This window comes from Thermobia domestica, chromosome 1 (genome assembly GCF_964235325.1).
Source record: "Thermobia domestica chromosome 1, izTheDome1.hap1.1, whole genome shotgun sequence".
In the NCBI taxonomy this organism is placed as follows: domain Eukaryota; kingdom Metazoa; phylum Arthropoda; class Insecta; order Zygentoma; family Lepismatidae; genus Thermobia; species Thermobia domestica.
Window position 1 is genome coordinate 166,511,170 of NC_137454.1, and position 14,211 is coordinate 166,525,380.

Below are 14,211 nucleotides of genomic sequence, written 5' to 3' on the forward strand. Positions count from 1 at the left end.
CAACGAATCCTGTCACTGCTTGTCAGTCTAAAACTGTTTGAAGAAAAGAATAAGTCGTAAGTGGGAATCCTTCACCCCTGGTGGGGATGTTCATGAAGCTATCAGCTTATGTCTAATTACGTTGGAATATATTAGCCGTTTCTTAATTTTGAACATACTAGATTCGATCGAAACGAAAAAACTTTTTATCGGACTTCTAAAGAGAATGAAATAAAATAACTAAATACATGACCGTGTTTATTATCTCTAGGATTCCCAGTCACGACCCCCCTTTTCAGTTTTATTAAAAAATAAAAATATAGAAGAAGAAGATGAAAAAAAAAGGAAAAGGAAAATAGAAGAGGAAAGAGGTAAAGTAAGAAGGTAATAAAAAGGAAACTGTTACTGCATATTTTGAAAAATATGGTAAAGAAAGTGAATAATTATCGAATTCCAATAGCTATTGGGTTAATATTTGGTATTCAGGTGATTAAGGGTAGACACATGTTAACCCATACATCCCCGATCTAGATCCATTTAACCCCAACTACCAAATTATCCCGATCTAGATCCGAGATAGATGAGAAAGTTTAAGTTTACAGTTTATTCAATATTTCCAGAAGTTCTAGACTAATATCCAATACTTGAAAAATAAAGGACGAAGTTGATGGCATGTTAGAATCGACCACAAAGAAAAAAAAAAAAAATCAGAGTATTACATATTCGTAGAAGATTTTGACTTTCACAGTTCTCCCATGCTGATCATTCGTTCAGGCTACTTCAGTCCTTTTTACTTCCTTCATAGAGCCAACTTAAGTTAGTATTAACATTCAATGAGTTTAATTGATAACTACCATTAATTATAATAAATCACACATATATGTCAAAATAATGGATGCACTTAATACTAAACCTACATTTCACTCACACACACATTCATACAGGACAATGTATACTTCGGGTTGTATTTAGTTAAATTAAACTAACCTAACTACATTACTATATACATTTATTACATTTCAATAGAAGAAAAATTAGTTGGACATAACAGGGAAAAATTTAATACATGGAAAGAATGTTTCATTAACATGCATAGAAATTCGCTAATTTTATCAAGACCAAATAACACATTTCTCTTCCTATATATATATTAAAAGTTGAATTACATGAAAGAGAATTTGACAAAAAAAAAATGAAAAAAAAAACAAAAATAAGGAGATTCACAGATCAATACATTTAGGATTCAGTGTAATGAATATATATATATCATTGCGGAAAACGAAAGAAAAAAATAAATTAAAAAAAAAATATATATATATAATTGGTTAATCATTCTAAAAAAAAAATACTTTAATAGCAGTTTATTAGGTCTCTGTCCCAAGAGGAGACATTTCGACGATTTTATGAGTCTTTGTTCTCACATCGATAATAGCTCCTTTTTCCAACTCTCTTTTGCACTGTGGTTTGTGTCCATGAGAGTGTTTAATTGTTTTTGTTTTAGCTATAGACAAATAGTCGCTTCATATCACATATATATTTATATTTCTCATTTTGTCACTCGACGCACTCAATATAAAATTTCAAAGTTTATCAAGGTTAAAAAAATTTTGAATCCAGTCACAGACATTGAGAACATATTTCCATATTCCGGTATTCACATTAAGTTATCAACTAAATTTCTCTTCATTAAATTTAAGACCAGTAATTTTCTTTATAGTATAGATCTTGTAGTCCAAAGATTCTAGACACTGAATAGTTAAATTTCTGATCGTAGGGGAAGGATTTGTTTCAGAGTCTACTGATAGAAGATTCGTTGGTGGGGCACACTGTTTCGTAGGTTATTAATTTCACTTTGATCTTGCGAATAAATTTGGATGAGGATTAGGGTTATTTTACTTATCTTACGACCTGCTACTCGTTTTACTTACATGCGGTGTTTAACATTATATTCAACTTTAATAGTTACAGACATCAGTAACCACTCAACAAAATGTAATCTATTACAATATACGCGGTAACGCTATATGTCACAAATAGTTGGTAAAGGTCGGGTGTCAAAAACCTATGGCAACCTAAACAAAACCAGGGTAAATACCGAGCCCATTACATACATACTCATATATATATATATTCATATTATTCAATACAATAAATTTCACTTTAATATCCATCGTAGTATTTCGTCGACGTTTAAATTCTACATAACCGTTCATATTCGACAAGTATTCATATTTTATAAATATTTATATTTTATTGGCTCAAAGACAAAAACAAAAACCATGACTATCAAAAATTCACTTTTTTTTTTTCATAAGGTTGCAACATTGTAATTTATATGTATAAACCCGATAATCAATAATCATTTTCAATTTACTAAAGATCCGCGTAGATATATAAAAAATAGTTGACATAAGAGGTGGAAATGCAACAAAATGAGCAGGCACGTAACTTTTACAACTATGTAAGCACATATATAGATGTATATAAAAAAATCAATGTTATTGGAAACTAGTGGGCCCAGACTACTAATACATACACACTATATGACCAATCAATAGAAATAAAAACCAGTAATCAGTTGTCAATGGATATAATTTGTATGATCAATGAATAACAAAGGTTTCTAGGAATCTGAAAGCATCGTTTACCTTCTCGTCAATTTCTCCCGTGGTGGATTGAATATCGCGAAAATGGTCCTGAGTTGTGCTGCAATACCTCCACGAATTGCATCCCTCGATGTCTCAGTTAGTACATACGATCGAAATAAGTGATATGGAATATTGTACATTTTCATGAGTTTCAGAAATCGGGGGGGGGGGGGGGAAGGTTGAAAAAATAAAAAAAAAAATCTCGAAGTAATGAAGACAGAGAGATATAGAGAAGAAGGAAGACGAGGAATAGTGGCGCCAAAGACTTAAGTGAGAAATAACTAACGCTACAAAGACAAAAGTCGAATTTCTATCTCAACAAATCCATAGCCAAAATATTCTTAACATGCCAAAAGGGTGGTCTACTCAAATACGTAGACTCAAGGAACGCCCTGCTGCCAAGGATGCAAGTTCTGTGTCCATCAGATCCCAATCCCACAAGTATTTGGTTGTAAGATTGAAATCCGATCCCCGTATCCGGCCCAAACCAGCAGGTTCCCGGAAATCGTCCGGAAGGTTAGAGAAGGCGCTAATTTAGAATTTCAAGAAAAAAAAAAAAAAAAATCATCCGACCTCTTGGAAACTAGAAGATTCCAGAATAGGGATGAAATTAGAGTAATAGCTAAGATATCCCTAACGAGAATTTGCCAAAATAAAAAAAATTAAATAAACTGAATTTTGGATCGGTGACTTCTATTGCCAAATTTCACCGATAGCTACCCTACGCAGACACGCCACGGTCTGGGATGTCGTTAATTTCCCTCATCTAATTAAACTAAGAAAAGAAATGAAAATACTTAAAGGGACTAGGGGTCGACGTCCGGGTACGCTCTCCATGAATATTAATTTAGTAGCAGTTAATTTAATCGGATAGTCCGAACTGAGTTATATGAACACTGCACAATAAATAAATAAGGTAAGCAACAAAAAAAAAAATCTCGGAGAGGCAATGAATGCTAAAGGTACAAATGACCGAAACCTGTACTTTTCGATGATCACAGAATATAGCAGTTGGTTTTCTTAATTATCATTTCTGTCAACCTTTAGAAGTAATTCCCACATGATGCTACCCTATCTATTGAAAGTTTTAAGATTCCGGGGCTATTATCATGAGGTACATAAATGCAAAGTAACACACAATTCCCAACTATAATTTACTATCCAAGTAGCAAACTCGGTTGGATGAATCCACTGGTGTGGAAGTCAAAACGCGAGAGATTTTTTTTTTTTTTTTTCCCTCTTCGTAAACATATTCATATTTTCACTATATAAAATTCACTAGGCCTATCCATTTAAATATAGGGGTCATCATTTCATTCATATTATATATCATATTATTAACATATCATTACATTCATTCATTATCTACTAATTTTCGCACGAAGTAATATTTTATAAACACCCTATTTCGTACATTTTACACGCAGGCCATACACATATTTACATTACGCAGTAATAAATATATATATATATAACTATCACAATCTATCACGCTCAAACCACCACACGATCACATTCATCGAACCACGTACTCTTTATTTCGAAGCACCCAAATTGTATTTACCTTGCAGGTTTTTTTAAAAAAAAATCATACATGGATTTACGGAAAGTTAAATTGTCAACGATTAATCTATTTCTGATTTGTTGATAAAACTGAAGCAACAATGGAATTTTCTACAGCCACGGGAAAAGAGAGAATTTAATACTACATTTTCAAACAAACAGTAACAGCATATGGGCTTTACTTCTATTAAGAAAATAGGTGTTCTTTATTTCAGCGGATTATTCATTAACTACTGGACCTAGCGAGCTGAAATTTTCAGTACAGTAAGATCTCATGCTATTTTATACGAAGGTATACTCATCCGAACCGAAAACCATGTCCACGGGAAGTAATTTGAGAATAACTGTCCAAAATCAAACAATCTAAATCACTAAGTCATGCGATGTCGTACTGTCAACAAACAATTGACTACCGAAAACTGACGCTATAGCGCTGTAGTGGAGGCATAATTTACCGTGTACTGAAATGTATACTTGTACTCATTAATCAGAAATTTAATATTTACTCTGGTTTATTTATGTTAGCAAAATGGTACTAAATTAAAGCATATTTATACACTGTCCAAATCGAAAATTCACACACTCACACAAAACTACTAACTACATACACCACTGTTAGTACTATACATAAAGACAACTAACTAAACTAAACATGCACCATTTAGTTACATGCATGTTGACGAAAATAACCTAACACATTAGATTTAAAATACATTACTCCCTCGTCGATATATACAGTCGGCTCTATTTAATTTAAAGGGGGGGTCACAAATGAGAAAGGTAACACTAGGTCTAATTGACCTGACCAATTGTTTACATAATGATTGCCAAAAAATTGATGCCCTGGGGGCACCTTAACGAGGTTTATGGAGGGACCCTTCCCCTGAAAGGGGAAAAGGCCCTAAAACGAACAATAACTAACCCATTCCCCCGCTAGAACTGGTTTAATTCAGAAAAGGGGATAGGAGCCCCTTTTTGTTAGCTTAAGCTGCCATTCAGAAAGTTAACATTGCAACTATGAAACCTACTACATACATGCAATTACGAAATAAATAATGATAAATCACATTTACTGTATACACGACCAACATGCACTAATCAGGTCGTAATGTCCCTAATCCCTAATTGAATTTGGAATAACAAAAAAAAATAAAGTCACTCTTTCACTTCTGCTATTATAGCTGGGCAGCAAACATGGCTTCCTAGAAAAACAGAACTGGATGCTTCACTAACTTATTGTTTCTTTACGGAAAATGTAGCTTTTTTCACTGTTTTGGGGGCTCCTACACAGCCTTCAGTGTTCAATTATGAAATTAAATCATATTTTTTACCTGAATTCTATTAAAATCCTAGTCCTTTTAACGCAGATAGGTAGGCGAAAATATAAGCTGCGTCTCGTAAGGTGTCTTCTATTATTCTGATAATATTGCGCCGAAAAAGCCAGAGGTAGGAGAATTCCTCCAATCAGAACGAAAACTTTAGCCGCGGAAATTACAAAGCAAATAGAAATTTGGCAAATCCAGATATAACCGGATCTGAAAGCGACTATGGACTAGTGAGAGGGGGTGAGGGAAAGATTAGGTACCTGACTAAATTCTACATTGGTCTGAAATTAAGAAAATTTATATCCAATGACAGAACTATGTTTCGGTATGACGTCAGAGTGGTAAACCTGGAAACTTTTCAACTTATATATCAGAAAATGGGATTTACACTTAATCAAAATGTAAATAAATATATTATACAGTGGGAAATATGGTTATTAATGAAACCTTTCGATTCATTATATTTAATTCGAAGTAAAGGGAGTAAATAAATTGTGTAGCTAAACCGAAATTGAATAAAAAAAAAATTACTAGGTACAGGGTGTGTAAAAAAAAATTGCCATTACTTTCAACTGTAATGGTACATTACAAGTTGTTTTTCCCAAACTACAATATTTATACTTCTGATGTGTAATGAAATGAAAAGTACTCAATTTCTTTCGGTCTTACAAGTTAGAGTGGAAACGGCTTTCTTCGCAGAGGAAATATTGTACTAGCAATATGACGCCACATGTCTGTCTACAACCTTGATTTGATGTGTAGGAGAACGTAACATGGTTAGCAAAAAATTCATGAATACATAAGTATCATGCTTAGGGCCTAGTATGGGTCATAAATGTTTCCTAGCAATTATTCCGAACGTCCTCCACTACTACTCCTACTGCTAGAAATAATAATATTTTCGTTCGCCATTTCCAACACGTTCCATATATCCGTTCAACCAAAATTTGTAAATAGGAACTATTCTTTTTTATATTCGTATGTATATTTTGTTAAAATATCAATATAACGCGTACATAATCCAAAGTCTTTTATCCAAAGAAAGCGTCTTACTATGTATTTTTAAAATTAGACAAAACTTACAGATAAGTCGGGATTTCGGGAGTTTGTCCTGACCTCAGGTCACACCTCTGGAACTACGAAAATTTTGAACGAAAGCCTTCCACTATAGTTTCATGTGCAAGGTATTCTACTGTTCGTTTTAAGGAAAATAACTGCAATAAAAATAACTGAATATCGCTGAACAGTAAGGCATATAATAAACTAACTTTTAGTATATGCAGAAGTAATTATAATAGCTTTGCTATTACGTACACAGAACATAATAAATCTATGAGCTCCGAAAGCGTATAAGATTCAGTCTAAAAAGCAATTGTTACTCAAAGAATGGACATACACTATTCCGAGAATCGAGAAAAAACGAGAAATGTTTACGATACTTTTCGTCTCGTTTCAATTCTCATCTCCAAAGCGAGATGATAATTTGAGTTAGCCTTGTCCCGTCTCGAATGTAAAATGTTAATTCTCGTCTCAATTTTCTTTGTTTTGTTTTAGAAACGAGATGAGAAGTTTCTCTTTTCGTGGACAACACTAAAGAAAACCGAAATATTCTTGCCAAATATCACGTTTCTGGTTGTAATGTTATGCCCTGAGTGATAATAAATTATTATTATTATTAGTTTATTATTATTACTATTGTTATTCCTAAAGATTTGATAGTTCAAGTATTGAAACATCCGAGTATTCAAATATCTGAAGATATTAGAACATGTGTCATCGCTGATCAATCGCCACCGAAATTTCTAAAGTAAAAAAATGTACTGGTCGTTCGTGGATAAGAATTGATTACCTTCGGATTATTGGTCAAGCGCCTTGACCACTGAACCACAATTACTACGCAGTAATTGATTCTTTAGTTTGTTTACGAGTATAATATACACGCCGTATTTCATTCAAAATAAAGGAATTTTGTACTTTGTTTTTTAAAAATCTGAAATGTTAATAGCTTAGTGACAGTGATATAATACCCTCCAAGTTCTCAATTACATATTCCTGTGTTTTGAATTTGACTATTAACAAGCTACTGTTTTGAGCGAACAGAAAAGGCTCTTTATTTAATCGCGCCCAAATAAGTAACGCTTTAGGTGAGTGTTTAGGATGGATCAGTCATCTGTCCCACCATTATTCTGTCCACCACATCGCCTACACAGCATTTCGGTAAGGAATATTCATTTGTCTTCATAATTGTTCATGGATGTGTGTAATCTTCAACCTGCTCCAGTTCTGTAACGATCGAAAATCGAATACATGTTCATAGGTCTGTTTCGGTTTATTTTCACATGTAGAATCCCCTCACAAATTATATGGCATTCCTCCTGAATCACCCAGTATACACATATGGTATAAACCTATCATAATGGGGACAAGTCCTGTTATAGGTGTCAAATAAATAAATAAGCATATCTTTTAATGTGTTTGCTCCTAATGACACAACATCAACTGTTTTGAGATTTTGGATATTTAGAGGTAGAGAAAAGGAAAGCTATTAAGGTAAGAACTTCCCCTAATTTCTATAAGAATGCTTTTCCAATGAGAATTTAATTGAATAATTGCCGTACGTTCAAAGAATACTTACTGGATATACTCCTCCTGATAAAGCCTTGCCAAGAATAACTATATCTGGCCTTACGCATTCATGGTCAACTGCAAGCATCTTCCCAGTTCGTCCAAGACCTGTCTGAACTTCATCAGCTATAAACAGGACATTATTTTTCGTACAAATTTCTCGGACTCCCTTCAGGTATCCATCATCAGGTACAACCACTCCTGCTTCACCTTGTATCGGTTCAACCATGAATGCTGCGACACATTTATTCTTTGCTTCTTTCTGCAATGAAAACAATTATCGTTTTAAAGTACAATAATTAGTGTTATTAAAAGTACAAGGAGCTACGTCGTCATATGGTTATTGCACGCACTTTTCAACGCGAGTTTGATTTTTGATAGGGATCCAAAACTGAAATGAAATCCTTGAGTTTAACGTCCCACTGTTATGCCGTCTAGGATAAAGGAGACGGTGATGATGAGAAATGAATGAAATGTAAAAAAAAAAAAAAAAAAAAAAAAAAAAAAACTGAAGAACTTTGGACATTTCCGAACAGCTGATCTGTTATACACACTTGAGGATGGAAACATTGCATTACTAGGTCAATGTCAGGGTTCTGATATTCGTTTGTTTTAAGTGATTGAAACACCATCTATCTTGTGTAATCTATCCGTAACTATTACTTTTCCATTAGAGTGAAACGTAAGGTAAGCAGGATTAGGAGAATAAAAATTCTATTCGTCAAATTGAAATTAAGTGAAGTATAATTTTCGGAATAATTTTGGCTTATCGTGCTCCTATACGTAAGATGGATGGAAGTAAAATATAAATATATATATGTAAAGTGAACAAGAAGATATTGCTCGGCGTGAATTTCTAAGTACTAAATTTTATCCTATTATTTTTCCCTCTTTTGGCCAACTACTGCAAATTCTTGGTGAGTAGTATGTGTCTGATCATTATATTTAACCATTTAATGTTAAACATTTGAAAATGAAATTCAGTTTAGTAGTAAATTTTGATATATGAGAAATCGTCTAAATTATAGAACCTGTAAAATTGCATTTAGCTAATTGGGAAGTAGAATGATAATGTTGCAAACTTCCGTACTACCAGTGAAAAACGGGAAAGGTTAAATCTGGTTTGGATGTTAATATTTGTGTACGCACCTTTATTTCGTTGTTGTTAAATTTAGTTTCATGTTGATAAACTTATACAATAAATTGTTAATGTTGAGAAAAATCATAATATTTCTCTTGAAAACATTACTTGCCCAATTGTTCCGCATCAAGGGGAAGAAAACGAACCTTTCCATAAGTAGTGGTTTACCTGCAGTCAAGATTGCCGCTACAAATGGTGGATTGAAGAAAGTGGGAGAAAACGGGAGAACCCCGAGGAAACATACGCACATGCTGTTTGTCCACCACAAAGTTCACTTGGCGCCAGCTGGGATGGAACCAGGGACCCCATGCACCATAAGTGAACGCTTTACTACTGAGCCATCATGGCTTTCTTGATAGGAACGCATGTTGTTCGGATCTTAGTTTAAGTTGTTCCACACTGCTGAAAAATTACGTTAAACTACCAATCAACTGAAATTAAAGTGGCTTCCTCACTATTTTGCATATTTATAGTATTTGTTGAATTCGATTTAAAAAAATAAATAAAAAAAAAATAAATTTATACAAGATAAATTTAGAGCTCTCATGCGTGTCCCTAGTTCGATCCCAGCTCGCGGAAAGTGGCTTTGTGGTGGACAATCATCGTGTGAGTGGGTTTTTTCAGAGTTATCTCATTTCCTCCCACTTCCTTCATTCCACTATTTTATTCATTATCATCATCACCGTCCCCTCTACCCTCGTTGAACAATCGTGGGACATTAAATTAAAAAAAAAAAAATACATAAATAAATTTAACGAGCATAGTGAAAAGGCGCGAGAGTAATAATGAAATATTTGTGGAAATATGACACGAAATAAAAATCCTGAATACGTTACTTAAGGTAGTACGACTATACTACATAATACAATGTTTATAAAGGGACAGAATGTGTTTTAGTATTTTATCTGTAATTTTCTTTTTTCTTCGTATGATTGTTTCGTATACCGAGTGGGATGGGTTAAATTGTCTTCTTTAGCCGACAGCCTAGCGAACTATTGTCAGTCATTTGAACTAATATATTTCCTAGCATCCACTCACTTCAGACGAATATTGAGACGATACCTTGACTAAGTGATCAAGCTCCAATTTCCTGTCTTTTCCACATACCAGTGAGATAAATACATAAATAAAATATATTTCACGTGATTGAATATAACGGGCGGTACTCATTTTTCGTTTGTAATTTTACATGTTTTTCATAACTAAGGCTTTGTGGACGTCTTCTACACCATAGGTAAGACCGCTGATTATTTAGCTACGAGTTAATTAGACACATAGTGGTATTCTATAAACACCGTCAGTCGTATTCAGAGACTGTATTAAGCGTGATAGCGTTGTACTAAGAGTTTGACTAAAACGTCAAACACGGTTTAGAAACACGATTTATATCAAAAAAGGCCAGTCACGACTTCTCGCAAGATTACCCAAACACACTAAGAGAAAACTAGGTAAGTAAAGATATTAAATAAATATAACGCTAGAACTTAGTATGTCAGTGGAAATCAACCAAAGTCTTCTATCCGCTCATTTGTTCGGTTTCCACCGAAATATTAATTTCTAGCTTTACTTTTATTTTATTTTCCTAATGTGTTTGGACAGCCCTGCTGAAAAATTATGGCTGGCTTTTCTTAATATGAATCACTTTCTAAACGGAAGGTAATCGCATGTTAGTCAAACCCTTAGCACGAGGCTAATCATATATATGAGATCAATTTCAATATATATATGGCTATCAATTTCAATATATATATATATGAGACATACCAATCGCGATAATCTCATTGAGCTGAAGAAAAGGAAATGGCTGAGTACTAATCCTCATGCGTAGTTTCCGACAAGAAGTTTTTTGTACACCTGAAAACTGATACTGTACGATATCCATGCCACTTATTAAATGAAACTGATACTGAGGTATATCCCAGATGTCACATCAGTAGTGTCAGTAAAACTAGTAACATCACCCGGCTCTGGGGTTCTGTACAAATTTTTCACTTTGAAGGCATTCTTTACATTCTGATATGAAGTGCAAATATTACAGAAAAATCAAGAACGAATTTGGTACTGTATAATCATGTATCCAGTATATGTCTTATGCACAGAATTATTGAACTTAATGTTAAATACATTCCCAGGACAAGGAATTCAAGAAGTGGAAAACAATTTTGTTGCCAACACTGTTCAGTTTACTTTTTCAGTGAGAAATTCTTAATGAAAATAAATGATTGTGAAATTAAATATTTGCGCTCTCCCACCGGGAATCAACGCCCGGATCAAGTGAACCATAGAAGCACACGCTAACCATAGATCACCAGGAAGGGCATTGCATTTCTTAATCGGTTCTCTGAAAATCATCCGTTAAATACTCATTAACATACATACTTATTAACAGTGTACATTAGAAACTGATACAAAGAAACTAAGTAATGGTGAAAAGTTAACTAGCTTCGTTTCCTCATATATTTAAATATGTAGTAACTTGTAAAATTGAAACAAGATAATACTTACATGATCCATTGATATTCAAGTATTCATTCGATTTCAATCGTTACTAAAGCAAATGACCATTCCTTTCCAGCACTGAGACGAAGACCTACTGTTTAACGTAAACTCTGAATCAGCCGTATTTCTCCCGGGAATCAAACCCTGGTATCTCATGCCGAAGACACTTTCGCTAATCATATACTCACGACGAAGCTCCAAAATATGCATGGAGTTCTGCAATTCTAGTGGGGACCAAATTTTCTGAATGTTTGTGAGTATTCCTCGCCGTCAACTTACCCTAAATGACTGGAAAATTGACTGAAAACCACGATAATTCTGATCCTTAGACTAGTCAGAACAAGATAAATTCGTGTTTATGTAGCCTATTTCTTTGTAAAATTTGAAACTGTATATTTTCGGCAATTTGATATTGTCTATTTATTTTAATTACAAGTGCAGCATTTAAACTTTTGTATGTGGCTTCGTATGCATTCTTTACAGTAACGTCAATGAGGTAAATCAATTTAAAATGCAATTCAAGAATATTCATTCATTTCTTAAATGCTCGGAAAAAGAAAGACAGAAAAACGTACTCATACGTCATGCGTTATTGAGCTACGAAATCAAAATAATTAAGAAAGTATTTTCTATTTTCCTTCATAATAATTTGTTATCCATATGAACGTAGCACCGAGAAACCTACTTTGGAGGTCTGTCGCCTCTGAAAGAATGACTCAGTGATTCTCTCGCGAGAAGCAGAAAAAAAAAATCCCACCTTCCGACTTTCCCCATTCTCCTTTTGTTCCATTACGCGCGCGATGAACATGCAGCGATATCTTTCTAGTGGCATATTAAAAAGATTGATGATATTTTAGTATCAATTTCACCTTAATAGGTGACGTACTTAAAAAAAAAAAAAATACTGGGCTTTATTGCATTCAGTTTTTGGTTTACAAATTTTGGGACATTTTTCTGTTTTTTCTCGAAAACTACGCATGAACATTAACACTGACCAATATCATCTTGTTTAGCCTTATTGGATCTATCAGTTGTTACATGTCTCATATTAAAAAAATGTTTCCTGTTAAGGGGATGTTATACCTTTTGCCACTGGTTTCTCAGTCCCCATAAGATAACATGTAAACTTTACTTCATGAATATCTAACGAAATATGGTACGCAACAACTTAAAATTTTTCATATGTATACAGAAAAGCAATAAAAATGAAATGGTTGTTTCAATTTCACGCTTAATGACGTAGATCAAGAGTAATGAACTTTTTAAAGTAACATTGTAATGTACTATATATTGAAGGTTGTTTGTTCCAATGCGATCTTCGCGAACAGATGTCCTGCTGACAGGCAGGTATTTCCCTCCCCCTCTTAAGTCATTTTCCAATGGGTGTGGTAGAACGCCGCGGGGTGCCACCCTCATCACATTTCTTTCCTCCGTTTCTGCAGAGCGGATAGATTTTCTGTAAATGTTACAAAGAAAGAATATTTGCTTCCAAGACAATTTGAAATATTTGCTTCTTGCGATTTCATGCTGTATGATGTATACTGCGAAAGCAAAGATCAAGTAGAGAACGCCAATTTCTTCATTACTAGTAACTCTAGTTAGATAATTATTGCTAACCACTAATTTCATATTAGTACGTTCCAACTCTGTAATAACACTCCCTCAACAGTAGAAAATAGGGGAGAGTATATACTTTGAAGAGGAGGATCAACAATTTGATACAGATCATGGTTGAAATTTAGCTTTCCTTTGCAGCACTAAGTTTGTATGAGACGTTTGCATGGATACAAGCTACAGAATTTCCTCTAGTAACTGGGATTTGAAATTCGTGACAGGTAGTTCTTCTACTTTCTGGCAACATTAGCTATTCAACACATATTTTTCTGGATGTAATAAAAAAAAAAATCAACTTTGCTTCAAGCTAAATTCAACAGATTGAAACGATGGACTGAACCCGATGAACCAACTTTCCCGTGAATAAACATACATAGGTAACATTCTAAAAAATACAATAACCCTTCCCGTTCGTCTGTCTAGTGGCTAGCTCGCGCACCTTTGGATCACAGATCTCGGGTTCGATACCCGGCGGAAGAGCCTTGAAATATCAACAGATCACTAAGGACTCGGATTCCACTGAAGGCTCACGTCTCTTATAACATCGGTACAGAAAGGGACACTAAACTCTAAACCCACCAAACCAACCAAGCTAATGAAGAACGGACATAGTAATGTCACTATAATTTAGACTACGTGAACAATTTTTTAAAGTTTTCATTATGGTAATAAATATAAGTGGAACTAGGGCCTCGAACATTTCTAGATCTTGTTACTCGAAAATAAGCAAATATAATATATACACATGGTGTCAGGAAATAACTTCGGGATGTGAATCCTCGGACGAAAACATGAAAAAGCCTATAGACCAACCTTG

At 34.1% G+C, this 14,211-nt stretch overlaps 1 protein-coding gene across 6 annotated transcripts in view; it reads right to left on the reverse strand.

Moving 5' to 3' along the window:
- Oat (Ornithine aminotransferase precursor) overlaps nt 1-14,211 on the reverse strand; it is a 173,155-nt gene that overhangs the window by 49,972 nt on the left and 108,972 nt on the right. For all 6 annotated transcript variants that reach the window (XM_081766073.1, XM_081766082.1, XM_081766044.1 and 3 more), the window contains exon 5: nt 8,151-8,402. In XM_081766073.1, coding sequence (XP_081622199.1) covers nt 8,151-8,402 — 252 coding nt within the window. The remainder of the gene's footprint in view (nt 1-8,150; nt 8,403-14,211) is intronic.